Raw genomic sequence first — 20,656 nt, 5'->3', positions numbered from 1 at the left:
CACACACAATTTTTTAAAAAGGTTATCCTATGCTGCTATACTGTCCTGTTGCTATGATGGTGTGGCAGCCTTCAACTATGTGCTACATCTTTCAGTCATTAGGGAACATTAGAGAATTCACACCATGGAGGTAAGGCCACGTGTACTTTCTGTTGTACCATCTTGTTAGTACTACCTTGGTGACAGCCAAGGCCATGGAAACCTACTCTTGCAAAAGGGAATTACTACACTCACTCTTTTTACTCCAGCTTTTGCAACCCACTGCTGTACAGCTGCATATGGTCACCATGCTGCCAGATGCACAACCAGGTGAGGGCAGCATGGCAATAGGAGCAACAAGCAGGCATGGTGCTACAGCTTCATGGCAGGGCAGCACAAGTCGGGGTGGAACAGCAGCCATATGCCCTGCCGGCACCCATTCCTGCACGTTTCCTTCCACAAGACTGCCCCATCCTCCATGATGTGCTGGTGGATTCCTGGGCCCTCTGTGCACCGAAAGGGTAGCAGCAAAGGCAGTAGAGTGGATTTACAGGTCGGTGGGAGGGCGCTGTATCAGCAAAACACTGTAGATTTTTTTTTAAAACCGATTGGCAAGGATTACTGGAAAACATCTCACTGGGGCAAGAACTGGAAAAGGAGTGTGAGCAAGTGGACAGTGATCTCCAAGAGGGTATAGCCAGGTGCAGAAGCAAGGAACTGTGTTGGTGTAGCATTGAATCTGCCCAGACACTGTTCTTCCTCCTCCCACTATATTTTGCTCTGCACTTTCAAGACAACACAAAAGTGGTTTGAAAAGATACAGCATCTCTCACAGGCTGAGCAAATATTCATCAGGAAAAAAATGTAGTAAGGGCTGTGCATTGTCTAGCCATCCAGCAACATTTCCCATAAGAACCAGAAATCAAGGTGGTGTAAATCAGAATCTGGAAAGGCTCCGAGTCACACTGAAGCTTTCTTTTGCATGTATTCTTCTCTAATCTCTAGTTCCAGTCTACTAACAGTGATATGTGTCAGTTACTGTATCTCAGTGAAGATCATAATAGCAAATAATAATTATACCCCAAAATGGTACCCAGGAGACAATACAGACATCAACTTAAAAATACGTTCAGTATAAACCTAGTTGTCTCAGGAGAGACGTGAGGTTCCCCCCCATTACTAATAACTATTTATCTCCTCCCCTATCAGAACTGCCTCTATCAGCGGCCATTGCTCCTGGTCGAATTTGGGGGGGTCCCTCCATCGGCTCAGTTTGGACCAAGAGTCATTCAGTTTCTCCCCTCCCAAAACTATCTCCAGCAGTGACCATCCATCTGATCATCATATAGCTTGATAATTTAACAGTATGAAAGAACCAGGAATTGTTAATGCTCCTCTTTCCATATCATTCTTTGATTTTAAGCCATTATTTAAAATGTAAAATGGCCTGAGTGCTTTCACAGACAGGTGTATATATGTCTCTCTCTCTCGCTCTCTCTCTCGCTCTGTGTAGCTCCTAAAGATGCAGGTGGCTCAAACAAAATCTAACTGTACCATGTTTTCTTCAGGGTTTGGTTTTGTTTTTAACTAAAAAAAACCTCTTGCTCTAGGGCTTTATTTTCACATGAGAACTCAGCATTTTCTAGAATCCCTGGCATCTCCAGGTAAGGCTGGGAAAAACTCCTGCCTGAAACCTTGGAGAGCCAAGCGGTGTAGACAATACTGAATTAGATGGATCAAAGGTCTGGCTCATGTCTTCCTAGGTTTCCTGTGTGCCAGAACTGAATTATGTAGCACAAGAGGTCCCAGCCTTGAGTCCTCAGATGTTAAAAGCCCAAAGGCCCTTGTGGCATGGGAATGATGGGAGCTGTAGTCCAACAACATCTGGGGACCCACAGTTGTCAACCCCCGATGCAGTGAATATAAAACTGATTCTATCTCAGAAGCTTCAGCTACAGAACCAATCATAAGATCTTTAAAGAGGGGGAAGGGGGTGGGGCTGGAAGGAACCAGGAACTACGTGGCATGTTAACGGGGAAATACTTCTATCACTTTACCAACTGATTAAAACCCAGTTAAATATCATTCCTGGAATGATGCTGCAATGACTCCACATCACTGTCATCATTTGCTCTGGTTAGTACCTGGAAGGATAAAAAAAACCTCAGGAATGACAAGCAGGGAGGATCAAGAGCCAAGATTTCTAGATAAAAAGGACCCCTGAAGTGCTTTAGAATCTGAACCCCCCCACCAAAAAACAATGAATACATTATTATGTACAGAAGCAAAACTCAAGAAATACAGACATAGTTCCAGTAATCTGGGCAAATTGTGGGTGGTCAGAAAATCAAACATAATAATGCTAACCAACTCTGTTCATGCTACTTTGTCCTATAAGGATCAGTTCCAGAGAAAAGGTTCCTTGAGGGAACACCCTAGGATCAGTGTAGGAGTAGCAGCACCAACAGACTCCAAAGTGTCAATACAGACACACATTCTTGGCATGAACAGGCCAAGTGTGTGGCTTTTGATAAGGAAAAGCATACGAGACCCTGGCTTGGACACACATAGGATGATGGTACTAAGAAAACTACGGAAAAGGCCAGCAAGCCTTGCTTGGAAGTTGTGTGAACTCTAGCAGGGCTGACAGTCTCCTCTCCATATCCACAGTTCAAGGGGTCAATATTTACCACACACATTCTGGTTTCTCTGTCCTCACCTCATTGAAGAGTCCAAGGCTTTCTCATATTACTTCATTAGGTTTTTCTGTTCTTTCTTCAGTGCTACTAAGGCTGACACCACAGTGTCCCCTACTGGCCAATGTACAGCAGTCCAGGGTTTATGTAGTTTAAGATGTAATGTAGAGGTAAAACCCATCTGATCAATTTATCCATCTATAGGGTAATCTATCCTTCAAAAGGCTCTAATGAATATCTGTTTCATTACTGTGTCACAAGTTTATTGGCTATTTCTAACTGGTTGAAAAACTACAAGGGATGCACTATTTTCACCTTTGAATCCACAGATTCTCAGGGCCAACTTCTCAACTGAGAAGCAGACTCATCACTAAACTCTCCCCTGCAAGTGCGCGCGCACATACCCATCTTTGCAGCATCATTTTCTCTCCGACACCATTACTTCCCCCTCATCCATTATAGGCCTTTTAGTTTGGATTTCAGTAAAGCAGCTTGAAAGGTCTTGTCCCCATGTGGCTCTTGGCAGGCTGAGAAGTAAAGTACTCTGGCTCCCAGCTTTCACAAGGCTGAGGAGGTGCTGCTTAGTGTTAAGCTATGAAAGGGGAGGGCTCAGGTCACATCTGTGAGACGTTATAGCAGAGCGGGGAAGCTGGGTGAGAGTAGGTGGCCAGCACAGCACTGCACTTTGTTGGGTTTTGCAAGGCCACTGGGGAGAAAGGGAGCCATTTGTCTTCAAGCCACCTCCACCCCGCCCGATAACAGGCTGCCATGCCGTCTGCTTGCTGGCGAGGGGCTGTAAATACCTCCACAGACACAGGCTGCTCAAATGGCTGGAGACAGAGCTGGAGAGGGGATTAATCACTTCAGGGGGACTTTGAAAGGGAATTAATTAGCTGTGCTAATGCTTGGAGATAAAGCAGGTTCACCTCTCTTAGCCTCAATCCTCCCAGCACCTGGGGCTTTTGCAGCATCCATGAAAACACCACGGAAAAGGCTTTGTAAGAGCATTCAGAGAAAATCTACCACCCGCCTCTATCTCCCACTCGACAGGCCCCATTAAATGCCAGGTTTCACTGTACAGATAAAGTACAGCTCTACAAAAGAGGTCCAGTGCCAGGCAGTTTTCATCCAACTAAATGTAAGGAACATCGAGGAAAAGACAATGTATTAGCATGAGGTCAAGAGGTAACTCCTGGGAAGAAATCACAGTGGGCAGGATCCATGACTAAGTTCCACTGAAATTAATAAACTTAAGTTAATCATGACTAATTTGTCTTATTTATATCCAAAGTGCTTAGTCATGATTAATTGAGTCTAGATCCTGCCCAATGAGTGCTGCCCTCAGATTCCTTGAAAATGTGTTGAAAGGGTCTTGTTTCACGTTACATTTTGTAGAAGTGGCATGGTCACTTCTATGTTTCAATATAATGTTCTATAGTATACACAAATATGTGAGGCCCAGCTCAGAGGTTACTTTGTTGTTAGGTATAATACACGAGAATTATATCCAAATCATAGCTACTAATGACATAACAGTGAAACTGCTGCCGTGTTAATCTTAGCAAGATCTATAGCCTGAGATTAACTCAAGAGTACACAGATGCGGTTGTACATGTCACCAGTTTGTACAGTACAGAATTAATGCAAATACAGAGGTGCATTAAAGCTATCATCATATCTGCTAGATCTGAAGAACAGTAAGCCCAAGTTTGTCAGAACCATTTCTAGTATTTTCGAGTTCCCAGCTCTACTGCAAAGCAGACCTTAGATTTTAACAGACACAGAAGTGAACAGCTCATGTATCAAGGCTATCCCACTGCCAGTTGCTTTTAAGCCTTCTTCACAGCAAATTCTAAGGACGCTCCTATACTCTCCAAACTTCTGCGCAATCAGAAGCAGTAGAAAATGTTGTCATGTTTTAAGTCTAGATCTGTGGATTGCTTTTAGATATTTGTATGCATTCAAATGAGTTTTATTTGGATGTTTATAATTTTATTAGTGTACTTGGATTTTGATTGTAAGCCGCCTTGAGTTATTTTGCAAATTTATAAGCATGGCTATATAGAACAAGATGAACAACTGCAACTTGGGGTGGAGACATACAAATCATTGCACAAACTCTCCCCCTCATTCTCCAGTTGTCAGCTCTCAGAGTCTGTCTACTAGTCCCTCATCTAATACAGGGATTTCCCAAACTCTTTGTGATGGAAACCCCCTTGGAAGCCTTATCAAATTTATGGCATTCCACTGACAAGCCAAACTGTTCCAAATGCAATTGCTACTTTCTGGAAATGCAGCTGGAAAGCTTATTCACCATTCTCAACCCTTGTTCCTCCTGATCTTTGAGTCTCTACTGGCTGGAAGCCCTTCTCCGGCAGCTTCCATGTAGGTGGCCCATGTTTCAATACTGGTGATTGAAACAGAGAGTTTGCTGCACCACATGCTACTCAGTTTGAGAAGTAAGGATGGTATATCAGTGACTCTGAAAACACATCGGCTGTGGGAGACTCAGTAACATTGCCCAGGAAGGCAAAGAAAAGGCAAAGGTGGCGGGGGGGGGGGGGCAGGGGACCTTCACTGACATGATCCTTTTTGTTCCTTTTTCACACAGGTGTGCCTTGTTTGCAATAAGGGCTGAGCACAAACAACCTAATCCTAAGTAACAACACCCATTAAGGTTCCTCTGATCTTCGACAGTTGCGTCCCAGGAATAGAAAACTTTGCTTCACTATGTTCCTGGAATGATATCCGCTTCCCACATTTAATGCAGCAATGAGTAACCTAGCTGCTGAGTGCATGGAAAGTATATGCACTCCGCTGCAAACAAGGTCGCAAGTTACAAACCACATTCTGGCTGGAATTCTGCAGAATTCCAACCTGCTAACATCTTTTTATACCCAAATCCTATCAAAGGTATTTAAGGAGGAAGCAGGAGGAGCAGTGTTAATTAGAAAACAAAGAATGGAACTTTGTAGAATAGGACAGTCTGGGGAATAGTGGAATGAGGGCTGCACAACTTTGGCCTGCCCAAACACACTGCTGTTGGACTACAACTCCCATCATCCCAAGCCACAGTAGCCAGCAGTCAGGCATGATGGGGATTGTAGTCCAATGGCAAATGGAAGGCCAAAACTGTGCAGCTCTACATCCAACTATTCCCTAGACTGTTATATTCTGTCCTGCCAAGGTAACAAATTATTGGCCATGTAGCTGGGGGCAACAGTTTATCAAAGAAAAGCTTGAACCTAGCCTCCCCAAGATATAAGGTTAGAGTTAACAAGTCCCCATTTAGATAAGAAAGAGCAATATTAGGTGGAAAAAGACACACAAAATACTTCAAACCCTATAAAAGTTCCTCTATCTTGGGTAGTCTTATCTCGCTCAGCAGGATGCTGGCTGCTGCAAACCTCTTCTAATCAGGAGAAAGTACAGACTTCAAACAGGGCAAGGTGCTGACAGAAGAGGCAGACAAAGCTATACAATGAAAGGAGGTGACAGTCCCTGTATGGTTTTTCTATATCTTAAAAATCTCACCACTGAAAATGTTGGTATTTCTGCACAACCAGAACACAGACAATAATATATAGGTGTAGTATTATGAAAACTGGCATAGCCTAGGAGTTTTTGAACAAGCTTTAGCCATTTGGTGTGCATAATCTGATTTATTTGTTTTATTCACTGCTGTTTATTCACTATGCTTATCATTCTTGGATGGCTTTATTGTTGTATGTTTTACTTTATTTTAATTGTTGTTCTCATCTTGAGGCATTGAAAGGTGGTTATAAATCTTCTGAACAAACAAGAGAAGAGCTGTGAACAGGAAGTCCCTGGTTCAAAGCTCAGCCATTAACTTGCTAGGTAGCCTTAGGCAAGCCACTGTCAACTTCAGCCTCCTCTTCTTATCTGCAATATGGGAATACTAACAGGGTTGTTGTAAGAACTAGTGATATAAAGAGGCTGTTCTAATACACAGCCAAGACCAGGCTAAGAAAGCCAAGCCCGGTCTTGGCTGCTCCTAAGAACTGCCGGTAGCCCCGGGACTCCCAGCAGCGAACCCACCTCCAGAGTCCACCTCTTAAACGAGGTTAGGGGAGTGAATGTTCCCTTAGCCCCATTTCTCCGATCGTCTGCCAGTGCCGGCTGCTTGCCCTGGGGCTGAGAGACTGCAGGGCTCCCGGCTGGCACCAGAGGAATCCCCACAATGTACTGCACACTCGTGTGGTGCATTATGGGATTTCTGGGAGCCGGGACAAACAAATCATGGCCCCCAATCCTCCGTGCTGCCTGGGACAGTGGAGGATCGTCTGAGCATGCGATGTGCACACCCAGCAATAGAGGAGCAGTCATCTACAGGGAAGGTAAGTTTAAGAAGCCTTCCCCATCGCCTACCTGGTAGCCCTCTCAGTCAGTCATGAGAATGGGCTCAAAGTATGCTATGCTCTGAACACTGAAGAAAGCACTGTATAAATACACATTATAGTGCTTTTTAAAAAGCAGCTGAAGAGCCATCTTTTAGAGAGGCTTTTTAGTATTTTATCTGCAGCTATATGTATTGAGTTTTTAGCTTTCAACTTTTAAATTTGATTTTACTACTTGTTTTAACATTATACTGTTTTATCATGTTGATTGTTTTACTATTTCTGTGAGCTGCTCCAATCAGTATTGCACCAGAGAGGAGGGATATAAACATTTTAGATAGAAAGACAGACAGGAAAGGGCAAATTACTCTTCTTAACTGTGCATGACAAATTCACAACACTCCTTTTCTGATGATGCACTGGGTATGTCACTTCTTCCCTACCTTTAGGAATATCATGTTCAAGAGAATCCAAGAAGTCAATGGCTGGGTCCAAGTCAGCTTTCTCCAGGAGAGTTTTGTTCTTCAAGTTTATAGGTTCAGTGAAATGGAAATAGGAGCTTAACTTCTTACCCTCTGTCAGAGACAAACCTGTTGTGTGAATGGAGTGATAAATATTAGCACTGTGGGACAGAGTGTTATTAATAAAAACATACCACTTCTCAGTTTACGATGAGCTCACTATCTACTGGACTAACGATGTACTTATGTATCAACTACACTAGTAGTGTACCCAAAAAGGTGGACAGAAATGTCTAGAAATGGGTGGCAGTATTGTGGGAAACTGTAGGCAAATCCATTTATGCACCCCAGTTTGAACTGGCAGTTGGTCAAGGCAAATCTCTTAGTGGCCGTTGCAATCTAGCCAAGTCCTGAAAACAAAGAAAGCATTTTTCAAACTAACTGCAAGATCATGAGATAAAGCACAATGGTAACTCCAAATCAAAACTATTCCTAACAAAAAGAAGCCATGTGTGGAGGTCACAATTTCTCCAGTTTCTGAGTTCATATAATTGTAGGGCACAACAGCAAACGTGAGTATTCTGAACAGTAAATGCAGTTCATATGAGCTACAAGACACAAGATATTGTACACATATACAAGAATTCAGCATTGCTCTGTGCAGCATTAACATGGAGAGCATAGTAACTGTTTCTACTATGGCCAGGAAGTCTCAGGCAAGACTGACTGGAAAGAAGGTGTTGGAAAGTAATTTTTCCCCCGCTGCAGTTGTCCCAATAAGGGACTAAGGTGAGTTCCAATTGTGCATATCCTCTTCTTCCATCTACTCCCCAGTTGCAGCACCTATAGCAATGGAGTGTGGGGAAGGAGGATACATGGATTGCAGGAAGTGCTGCTGGAAGAGTGGCACAGAGAAGGCTCGTTTGGTTTTTTCTGGCAAGAGAATAACGTGCTGAGAAAAGGTTTGAGAAGCCCTTGGGATGGTCTCTGTGTTAGCACAATTCTTATTCAAAACAGGATTAGATCCTAAGCTAAACCCTGATATGAGAGAAAGACAACCCCACTGAATAAGTAACTCAAGCAAAAAGGATATATTTTGAATATTCACTCAACAGTGTCAACAACATACATCCTTGTGCTAAGAAGTATGTGAAGAACCCTGCATTCAGTAACTGGTGGCACCTCCTTAAGCACCAGTAACTGCAAATTAGCATTTTGATTCCTCTGACCAGAGAATATTACTCTAGAAGCCCTGTGGGTCATCCAAATGCCCAGAATAATCCAGAATAAAAAATTGAACTTTTCGGACACAATCAAAAATGTTTTATTTATTTATCTATCTATCACATTTTGATACTGCCCAAAACGCGAGTTCTCTGGGCGGTTTACAAGACAATAAAAACCAATAAAAAGATTAACACATTAAAATTTAAAATGTTAAAACTATTAAAACACAGTTAAAACAATGTCTAATTAAAAGCCTGGGTGAACAAATGCATCTTGACTGCCCTGTTAAAAGTTGTAAGTGATGGGGAGGCTCTTATTTCAGCAGGAAGTGTGTTCCAAAGCCTCAGGGCAGCAATGGCGAAGGCCCGTCCCCGAGTAGCCACCGGACAAGCTGGTGGCAACTGCAGACAAACCTCTCCAGATGATCTCAATGGGCAGTGTGGCTCATAGCAAAGAAAACGTTCTCTTAAATACCCAGGGTCCAAGCTGTTTAGGGCTTTATAGGTCATAACCAAAACCTTGCACTTTGCCCGGAAACTTAGCAGCCAGTGTAGATCTTTTATGATGGGAGTGATATGGTCTCTCCGAGATGACCCAGAGATCAATCTGGCTGCCGCATTCTGGACTAATTGCAGTTTCCAGACTATGTACAAAGGCAGCCCCCCATAGAGCACATTGCAGTAGTCAAGTCTGGAGGGAACCAGCAGATGTACTACTGTTCTGAGATCATTTATCTCAAGAAATGGATGCAGCTGGCATATCAGCCGAAGCTAATAGAAAGCACTTCTGGCCACTGCCTCAACTTGGGACACCAGGGAGAGTTTTGTGTCCAGAAGCACCCCCAGACTGCATGCCTGTTCCTTCTGTGGAAGTGTGACCCCCATCCAGAACAGGCAGATCAAAATCATCTCCCGAGTTCCGATCCCGCAGAGTAAGTACCTTCGTCTTATCTGTATTCAGCCTCAACTTGTTACCTCTCATCCAGCCCATCACTGCCTCCAGGCAGGCATTTACAGAGGTGATGCCTTCTCCTGATGATGCTGACATGGAGAAATAGATTTGCCTGTCATCAACATACTGATAACACCCTGCACCAAATCTCCTGATCATCTCTCCCAGCAGTTTCATGTAGATGTTAAACAACATCGGAGACAATACAGAACCCTGAGGGACACCATACCGAAGTTCAGTTTTTGAAGAACAACAGTCCCCGAGGGACACCATCTGGAATCTGCCCGAGAGATAAGAATGGAACCACTGCAAAGCAGTGCCTCCCACCCCTAACCCCCTCAGACGCTCCAGAAGGATACTATGGTCAATAGTATTGAAAGCCGCCGAGAGGTCCAAAAGGACCAACAGAGTCACACTTCCTCGGTCAATTCCCAACTGGAGATCATCCATCAGGCCGACCAAGGCAGTCTCCACCCCATAGCCTACCCGAAATGGGTTAATCAGTTTCATCCAAGACTGCCTGGAGTTGGGAGGCCACCACCCTCTCAATAACCTTGCCGAGCCACGGAAGGTTGGAAGTGGTCTACAGAAGTGGTCTAATAATTGCCTCCTTGAGGCAAGGAGGCATCCCGCCCTCCCTCAGAGAAGCATTTATGATCTCTACTAGGCCTTCTCCAACAACCTCCCTGCCAGATAGTATTAGCCATGTCGAGCAAGGGTCAAAAGAACAGGTGGTAGGCCGCATCACTCCAAACAGCTTGTCCACATCCTCACGAACAGACTGAAACTGATCCAGCCTAACCACATAAGAGGAGTCACTGGACACCTCCAATTCAGACACTGCAGTAATTGTGGGGTCTAAATCCAAGTTGGCCTGAATACGAGAGATCTTATCCACACAAAAATTATTAAACACATCACAGCGGGTAATAGATGGTTCCAAATTCTGATTCAAGTTTTGTTTGGCAAAACCCAAACATTGCCTATCAAATGAGAACCTCATTCTGACTGTCAAGCATGGTGGTGGAGGCATCATGGTTTGGGCTGTTTTGCAGCATCAGGACCTGGACAGCTTGCCATCATTGAAGGAACCATGAATTCAGCTGAATATCTGAGAATCCTAGAGGACAATGTCAGGCCATCTATCCATGAGCTGAAATCGAATCGGAAGTGGGTCATGCAGCAAGACAACCCTATACATTCAAGGGGAGAGCTGGTCTTGTGGTAGCAAGCATGACTTGTCCCCTTAGCTAAGCAGGGTCTACCCTGGTTGCATATGAATGGGAGACTTGATTTGTGAGCACTGTAAGATATTCACCTTAGGGGATGGAGCCACTCTGGGAAGAGCAGAAGGTATCAAGTTCCCTCCCTGGCATCTCCAAGATAGGGCTGAGAGAGATTCCTGCCTGCAACCCTGGAGAAGCCGCTGACAGTCTGAGGGGGATGGGTGTAGGAGGGACTGTTTCACAGTGGTTCACAGTTCATACCTCTCAGGAAGAATTCAGAGGGTGTTGCTTGAAGACTGTTGCTCTACAAGGCGAGAGCTTTTGTATGGTATTCCTCAGGGTTCCATTTTGTCTCCAATGCTTTTTAATATCTACATTTCCATTAGGAGAGATCATCAGGGGATTTGGTACTGGGTGTTATCTACTTGATGTTAACATCATCAGGTAATAGCATAACTTCCCTAAATGCCTGCCTGGAAGCAATAATGGGCTGAATTAGAGATAACAAACTGAGGCTGAATCCAAAAAAGATGGAGGTACTAACTGTAGCGAGTCACAAATCAGGAAACGAGGTAGATCTACCTGTTCTAGATGGGGTTACACTCCCCCAGAAGGAACAGGTTCACAATTTGGGAGTACTTCTGGACCCAATTCTCTGATATTTCAGGTGGAGGCAGTGGCCAGGAGTGCTTTTTATGAGTTTCATTTTGTATGCTTGCTGCACCCTTTCCTGGAAGAGTGATCTTAAGACAGTAGTGCACATGCTGTTCACCTCCAAGCTTGATTACTGCAATGCACTCTATGTGGTGCTACCTTTGTATGCAGTCCAGAAAGTACAATTGGTGCAGAATACTGCTGCTAGGTTGGTTTCCAGGTCATCCCAAAGAAATCACATCACTCCTGTTTTGAAAGAACTACACTGGCTGCCAATAGGTTTCCAGGCAAGATACAAAGTGCTGATTATTACCTATAAAGCCCTTAATAGCTTGAGCCGAAGGTATTTAAGAGGACGCCTTCTTTGTTATGAACCCCGCTGCCTCTTAAGTTCATCAAGGGAGGTTCATCTGAGGGTGTCACCAGCTCGTCTGAGAATGGGAGCCTTCTCTGTAGTTGCCCCCAAACACATCTCTCCAACCAGGCTTTTTAGTTGAAGTTTTTATGGTTTTAGTTGATTTTATTGATTGTTTTAATTTTAAATTTCATATATAATCTTTTGAGTTGTTTTGTTATTGTAAACCTCCTAGAGACTTCAGTAGTGGGTGGTATATAAATATGTTAATTAATTAATTAAATGTGTTCAGTGATGCAAATATTCCCTATGACCCCAATATGGATTTACCTTCAAAGTTCCTGTTTTCATGCACAGGTCCAAGTGGAGTTTTTATATATGCACCCCGTGGAACAATACCCACTGCTTTATCTATCTGATCTATTGTTGCCACAAGGCGAAGCTCCTCCTTTATCAAAGCCTTCAAAAGAAAAGCAATGAAAGAACATTATTGAGATAGTAAATACATCAATTTTATTACTAAAATTACTATCTCTCTCCTCTTGGAAGTATTCAGATGACAATAATTCACAATCTGACTCATACTTTTCAACACAATCCCAAACCATCTCCCAGGAGAGTTATTTACAAATGCTCTAACAGAAACTGTGCATAGCCATTGTTATTCATCACTCTTGTTTTGCAGCTCTAAGAATGTTTAAAGTGCTTTAGATTCATCCTCACACCCAAAGAATACACCAGCTTTAATCCCATTTTACGAACTGAAAACTGAGAAAATCAGTTCTTCAAAGTTGCCCAATAAATCCACAGCTGAAACTGAATTTAGGTTCCAGCTCAAAGGTCGAATTTAATTCCAGCTCCAAAGTCTACACTGGGCCACAGGGATTCTGATTATCTCAGGCGTTAGTTAAAGATACCATGGACTACACACAGAAATAGAACTACTGTTAAAATAATCCCATTTATGGCTAATTAAATATTCTGGAGCTATTAGATCTTTACACATCTCCCCAAAAAAGCCATTGTGACTTTTACTTCCTCACACTACTCCAGTATCAGAAGTGTTTTAGTGCATTGGTTTTTGCTGCTTTTATCTCTGTTTCCCCTTTTTATTGTTGGGGAAACTGTTCTGATGATATGTCATTGGCCGTTAGCCACCTTGACAGCCCCTTTAATGCAGAGCCACGCAACTTTGGCCCTCCAGCTGTTGTTGGCCACATGGCCAATAGTCAGAGATGGTGAGAGTTGTAGTCCAACATCTGCAGTAGGGGTGTGCGCTAATTAAATTCTGTGATTCGCTTCGAGGTTGAATCACAGAACCATCAAATTGATTTATTGAGAACAGCCGGCTTGGCTGGCTGTCTTGACAAATCACCCAAATTGATTCGGGTGATTTGAGTGCCATTTTGAAGCCCACTTTGCTGGGAAAACAGGCCTCAAAATTGTGCTTTTTTTCTGGGGAGAACTGGTCTACCAGTTGGGGTCAGCAGGTAGACCAGTCCTCTGAGGTGGGCTGACATGCTAGGTCTGGAGCGGAGGGCTGGTCTACCCGCCAACCTCAATTGGTAGATCAGCTCTCCCTGGGAAAACAGTGCCATTTAGGTCTGTTTTTACAGGGAGAGTTGGTCTACCAATTGAGGTTGGCAGGTAGACCAGCCCTCTAACTTAGCATATCTGCCCATCTTGAAGGACTGGTTTATTCACCAATGCCCAAGTGGTAAACCAGCTCTCCTGGGAAAAAGCACCATTTTGAGGCCTGTTTTTCCAGAAAAAAGGGTCTCAAAATGGTGTTCGAATCACCTGAAAATTCAGGTCAAATCAGGTGTGATCTACTTTGACCCCGAAGTGGGCCCTCTATTTTGAGGGCAACTCAATGTCAAATCTACAAAATGCCCCCCAATTAAACCTCAAATTGAATTGCACACCCTAATCTGCAGAAGGACTAAAGTTGGGCATCCCTGCCATAATGGGACAGAAAGGCAAAATATAAATGTTTCAAATAAACAAATGTTTCAAATAAACAAACATTTTGGCAGCTGTGAAAGACTCTCATCTTTAGATAATGTCAACACTTATTTCATTCTCTGTGTTGCTTTCTTCATCATCTGAAAGCATTTCATCCTGACATTGCTTTGCCCTTATATCTCACTTTGTTTATTACATTCCACACAAAGTAACTCTCTCTCATCCACTTTATTAATTCGTTTCCTCCAATCCCACCACCATTAATTAAAGACATAATTAACACCTAGAAAAGCCTACCACAATTTATGAATCTGATTTCTCTTAAGATCAATTCTGAATATCACTGGTTCCAAAAAGTATTTCCTTAATTACCACAGCCTCACCTACTTTGTGCTGTTCAATACCAGTTGACCATTCCCTACATCACATTGTAGTTAGTTATTCATTTGTCAAATCCTACCTTCTTTCTTCAATACTGTTCATATTACTTAAATTGTAAGTCCAATGACCGCACCTCTTCTACTTGGATATCTAGCAGCTAGCATACTCTTGACACTAAGTCATTGTTAAACAATAATAATTATCTATTACATGTTTATCCCACTCTTTTTCCAAGGAGCTCAGAGTGACGTATATGGTTTCCTCTCCATTTAAGCCTTACAACAAGCCTGCAAGGTAGATTAGTCTGAGAGAGAGACTGGCCCAAGGTCACCCTGTGAGTTTGGTGGCTAAGTGGAGATTTGAACCTAAATCTCCAAAGTCCTAGTCTGAACATCAGACATGCTTATATTGTACAATATGTGTCTAACTTCTCTTCAATATGCAGTGATTGTTTTAACACTGCTTTCTTGATTTTTCTATTTATTGTTTTCATGATTTATTTTCTTAATACTAATAAGGAATAAGATACTTGCACATTTTCTCTCTGTTCTGGTATGGATAGCACTTAATCCCATATACAGCAGTCAATGCTGTATAAAAAGTTCCCAACCCTCTTGGACAGTAGTTAGTACTTAATTCTTTTCATTCTGGAGTAAACAGCCAAATATAATCTTTAGCAATGTAGGAGAAATCAGAACCCATTCACTTCCTAAGATTTCTGGATATGGTGGATCCCTGCAAATAATTTCAGTGACAGGATGCACACACATATGTTAACAGCCTTTGTGTATAATCTCATTCCAAACAAGGAGGCCAAAATCTCTGGAATCTCAGATGGCAATTCATGAGAGCATCACTGTCAAACAAACAGTTCATGAACTATTTGAACCAAACAGCTATCCCTAAACCAAGTCATTGGGAGCACTTGTGGGAATTTATCCCCATTTGGACATTAAACTTTTAGCAAGCAAAATACTAAGCAACCAAAACCCACAGAAAACTGTCTGAAGTAGCCTGAAACAGGACATCTAGGAGGCAAAGAAGGCTAGGCCTGGCAGATACCAGGGTGAAAGAGTAGTCAAGAATCCCTGTATACTGCTCTGGGTAGAAGAAGATGGAATACAAATGTTAACAAATTAGTGGAGGAAAATAAAAACAGAGGAAAACCAGAACAAGTGTATCACTTCAAAAAAGCACAAGTGTGTGAACACATTACCTGTGAGCAATTAAAAGAAGAGATTCAAAGATACATATACTTACCCCAACTTCCTCTTCATATGGCTTTTCAGCTTCCTCTTTCTTCTCCAAGTTTTCATATTCATAAGATGGATCACCCTGGAAACGTCCCTTTAGTCCTGCAGTTACAACAACCATTTCTTCAGTAGGAGGTGGCAGAAGACTCCAGTCCACACCATTCAAGCTGTCAACCACACAAATGTGACAAATGGCATAGCATATTTGTACCGGGAGAGGAAAAAAGACATTTCTTTTCAGACATAATTTGGTCTTCTTAAGGTTTCCGAGAAAGTACCAAGGGAATAGCAGATAGACTCTACAGCATGCCAAGGTGAAAATCAACTGCCTTCTCATGACACCAGAATGTGTGGAGGGAAAGTGGGGGAAAGGAAAGAGAGCCACTTAAAGTTACTGGGAAAGATAGAATGGACACTGCTATGTCTTCTTGGCTCTAAGGGCCAAACTAAACATGACAGCAGCAGATTCATATGCAGAATTGGGTCTGAATCCTTACAAAATAGCAGGGTGAGGGCCTTTTGCAGCATGGAGCATGAGAAGTGGGCAGGCAGGCACTGGGGAGGAAAACTCTGTCCCTGAACATGCTTTCCCCACCTCCAAAACTGAATTTTTAAAGTTATGTCTCCCACTGGAAAACATAATTTTAATGCTATGTTTTAACACCACACAATGTATACATTGAATTGCACACATCTGCTGTCCTAAAAAAAAAAAAACAGTAAAAAGAAAAATTTCACACATTCTACATAAGCTAACATAAGGCATTAAGAATCTTCTACACCAGATGAATGATCAACGCAACTTATATTTTAAACACATTATTACTACTATTAGAAATTGTAAGTATTGAGGAAACTCTTGATCAGTTTTGTTAACCCAAGTCATGAATCCCCCTCTGATATCCACAACAGAAACTAAACCTAGCCATTATCAGACAATCCCTGTAATATTCTCACAGACTTTTGAGAATCATTTCCTAATTTGCAGATAACATAAACTGGGACAGCATCATTGCCATTAGTCCTCTACTTCACTTCTTGTATCCTCTGACCTAGAGACATCAGGCAGTCAGCTTTTCCTTTTAGTTTAGGTAAGGGCACATAGAGGGCCTGCAACAAACAACATATATGCTTCTACAGGTGAACGGACATCTATCAGTATATGAACGACTTGGCGGTCTAGGATCTTTTTGTACTCTTCTACAGAGATATGCTCATCCCTATGCCGTAGGACTAGGGTCGGACACTTGTCTGTTGCCAAAGACCCACAGAATGTTCCATAATCGCATAGGACAGTCAGGGTGGGATTGTCACCACATATTACACTGTCCGGATTCCTGGGTTAAGCTTAGCTTGATATGACGAAACCTTCCATCAAGGGCAACGAAGAGTAACATAGACCAGTTAAACGGGAAATTGGCAGGACCCAGGTTGGATTCTGTCACTATCATGTCTCATTGTGACCTGAATTCTGTTGTTAGATTTTGCCACAGATGGAGTCAGATTAATGATTAATCTGTCAACAAATATGTAACCCTGATTAATCAAATGGTAAGATTATTTTATATATTTATGTAGTAGGAGTATTAACAGAAGTATTATTAAAATGTCAGGTAATAAGCAACATCTTAGAAGAAAACAGCTTCCAGAAGAGTAGTCAAGTTTGTCTGTTGCAAAAAAAATTAATCAAAAGTCTTATGGCTCCTTAAAGGATAAAACATTTATTGTAACATAAGCTTGCATGGACTAGAGCCAACTTCATCCAACGCAAGAAGTGTTATCTTCAGTTGGCAAAAAGTTTTTCATACCTGGATTTTAGTTCACATCTCCTCCAGAATGGAGATGTGCATTCACACATTGGCCAAATTTACCCCGAAGTCCCTGCAAGCAAAGTCCCCTACGCACACAATTCGGGTTTTTCATCGTGCGTTAGAGTGTAGCCCGATTTATATCTGGGGTAAAAAAAATCCACTGTTTGCATCAGTTTTGGGGGGCAACTTGGAACTCATAATAAAGCCTCACAGAAAGCCCGCAGTGAAGCCTGCTCTCTGGGAAAGCTCCTGGTTTCCTATACCCATATACATGGGTACAGAAGAGAAAAATTGTGGCCAAATGCATTTCATTACCATTTGGCTCAATTTCATTACCATTTGGTATAAAAAGTTTATGCATATTTTTTAAAAATATATAATATATCCTCCTGCCAACCAAAGATAACACAGTGCATCAGATAAAGTGGGATCTAGTCCACTAAAAACGTTGAACACATGAAGCTGCCTTACACTGAGTCAAACTATTGTTCCAGCTAACTCAGCATTTTCTACACTGACTGGTAGCAGCTCTACAGAGTTTTAGAGAGGGATCTTTCCCAGAACGGGGGCAGGGGGGGTTGGGGGGAGAACGGGACTGAATTATCTACATGTAAAGTATGTGGTCTGCCACAGAGCTTCATCACAAATTTATGTTACAATAAATTTAAGTCTTTAAGATGCAGCAAGATGTTGTTTCATCATCTTAGAAGCAGCATTCCCTCCTGTGACAGAGGAAGAATGCCTCTTTTGCTGTGTCACACATGAATCACTGAAAAACAAAGAAATTATGCTTGCTGTATTTAGAATCATTATTTTTCATAAGTATATGCAGATTTAATCATTAATAACTAAAGTTCATACAATTAACCAACTAAGATTTCTTTAGTTGGGTGACAGCCCAACTACTGAGCAGATGTTGGTTATTGGTTTCTCTCTCTCTCTCCATCTGCCCGCTAGGCAGAGACCCCTAACTACATAAGAGATTCTTGTTCATTACTTTTCTCCTTGCCCACATCTTTTACCATTAATCTTTTCCAGCAGCAGCTTCCCTGCCCCGTCCCTGAAAGGCTGGCTGGCGTGCCTTCAGTAGTTACTAACAGAAATTCAACAGGTCGAGCCTTTCTCGCAAGTATGTCGCCAGAAAAAGGGGGAGAAACTGCGCTGCTGGCGCCAGAGCCCCCTCACTGCCATATCTCTAGTCCAATTTCACCACCGATTAAAGGCAACTTCCGTTCCTTTCGCCTCCCTGCAGATCCAGCCGCCCCACCTGTAGAGGCGGCTTCTAGACCCAGCCCTGTCCGGCCCCACGCCCTCGGCGATATAGTAGGCTCCGCGGATGCCGAGGATGCGGCCCCAGAGGCGGACTTGCTCGAAGCGGTAGTCCCGACGCACCAGCAGGAGCGAGGACCGCAAAGCCGCTCGCTTCTCCGGGCTCAGACACACCCCGCTGCTAGCCACGAGGTCCAGCGCGTAAGGCAAAGACTCGGCATCCATGGCCGGAGACACACACGACCGAGGGGCCTTGCTGCGTCTCGTTGCTGAGCAACCGTCTCCAAGACGCCGCGTTCCCGTCCCTTCTCGCGGCAAACGCAAGGACGTCAAAGGTCTCCGGCAGCCCCGCCCTCCCGGCTGCGTTCCAGCGCCGCTCCTAACCCTTCGCCGGACTCTCTCTCGATTCCCCGCGCTCGTTGTTGGGCAAGTGCCGCTTTGCTATCAACAAATCGGTTGCCGCGGGAATGAAAGCTGCTGATGTTGTTGATGCTGTTTCCACGTCCCGACGCGCGTTCCCTCGCTTCCCTATCAGCAGGACGCCTTTAACTGCTGCGCGACAGGCAGAAATTCAACTGGTGCAGCTCCCCCCCCCCCCGTTTTCCCTTCCTCAAGCATGCAGCAGTAGTAATGGGGGGAACCTTTCCTTGTTGCGTTATTGATTGTCACACAGTATAAAGAGGATGACAGCATCCAAGGAACGACAGGAACAACCATACTCAGAGTCCTGTAGAATTAATCCCCAGAGACTATAGATCAGGGCTGCTCAATTTTGGCCCTCCTGCAGATGTTGGCCTGCAATTTCTGTAATCCCTGGCTATTGGCCATTGTGCCTGGGGATTATGCTAGTTGTAGTCCAAAAACAGCTGGGGGGCAAAGTTGACAGCTCATTGAAAGTGTCATCTCAGTGCACGGCAGCTGTGAAAAAAGCTAATTACTGCTAGGAATCATTAGGAGGGGGATTGAAAATAAAAATGCTAATATTATAATGCCCATATACAAATCTATGGTGTGGCCACATCTGGAGTACTGCGTACAGCTTTGGTCACCATATCTTAAGAAGGATATTGTAGAACTGGAAAAGGTGCAGAAGAGGGCAACCAAAATGATCAGAGGCCTGGAGCAACCTTCCTTATGAGACTAGGCTACAGCATCTGGGGCTCTTTACCTTGGAAAAGAGGCGACTAAGGGGAGACATGATCAAAGTGTATAAAATTATGCATGGAGTGGAGAGGGTAGACAGAGAAATTTTTTTTCTCCCTCTCTCACATCACAAGAACCAGAGGTCACCCCATGAAACTGAAGGTTGGGAAATTTAGGACCGACAAGAGGAACTACTTTTTCACACAGCGTGTGACAGCGCATAATTAATCTATGGAATTTCTTGCCATGGGATGTGGTGATGGCCACCAGCTTGGATGGCTTTAAAAGGGGTTTAGACAGGTTCATGGAGGACAGGTCTATCAATGGCTACTAGATGGCTGTGGGTCATCTCCAGCGCCAGAGGCAGGATGCCTCTCAATACCAGTTGCACAGGAGCAACAGCAGGAGAGAGGGCATGCACATACCTCTTGCCCTGTGGGCTCCCCAGAGGCATCTGGTGGGCCATTGTGTGAAACAGGATGCTGGACTAGATAGGCCTTGTTCCTATGTTCTGATGCCTAGCAGGGCTGTTCTTATGTTCATATGAACAGGTGTGTTATAGATAGCTCGAATGTCACACCAGGACTAGAGCCACCTAAGAAGATCACAAAGTGCCAGTGGAGGTGGCTATGGTCACTTCTCTGCCTAGTTGTTACTTACTACTTCTCCTGCCCTTCACAGGCAACTGAGGTCCCTGTGTGTGGAACTGGGCTGTTTGACCCAATAGACTGATTTCTCTTCCTAGTGGACCAAACCCCTTTAGTTTATACACACTGGTGATCTAAATTTTCTAAATCTGCAGTATTGCTGTAGCTCTGTCTGAAAGCTATAAATGATAATTATTTATATAGGGTCCTAGATTATGTGCATAACATTTTAAAATAGGGTGAGAGGATTACTTCCTGCCATGAGGGGCTACCAATCTGA

The 20,656-nt window shown here is 43.4% G+C and overlaps 1 protein-coding gene across 1 annotated transcript in view; it reads right to left on the bottom strand.

Moving 5' to 3' along the window:
• Positions 1-18,917, bottom strand: part of RSPH9 (radial spoke head component 9) — a 35,504-nt gene extending 16,587 nt beyond the window's left edge. Inside the window, exons 1-4 of the mRNA XM_053304195.1 lie at positions 18,585-18,917; positions 15,514-15,673; positions 12,238-12,367; positions 7,477-7,623 (exon numbers count right to left, since the gene is read on the bottom strand). Of these exons, the coding sequence (XP_053160170.1) occupies positions 7,477-7,623; positions 12,238-12,367; positions 15,514-15,673; positions 18,585-18,811 (664 nt within the window). The 5' untranslated portion in view covers positions 18,812-18,917. The remainder of the gene's footprint in view (positions 1-7,476; positions 7,624-12,237; positions 12,368-15,513; positions 15,674-18,584) is intronic.
• Between the last annotated feature and the right edge of the window lie 1,739 nt (positions 18,918-20,656).

The sequence above is a fragment of the Hemicordylus capensis genome, chromosome 1 (assembly GCF_027244095.1).
Source record: "Hemicordylus capensis ecotype Gifberg chromosome 1, rHemCap1.1.pri, whole genome shotgun sequence".
Classification (NCBI taxonomy): domain Eukaryota; kingdom Metazoa; phylum Chordata; class Lepidosauria; order Squamata; family Cordylidae; genus Hemicordylus; species Hemicordylus capensis.
The sequence above is the reverse complement of the archived record's forward strand: the minus strand, read 5'-3'. Positions and strand labels throughout refer to the sequence as shown.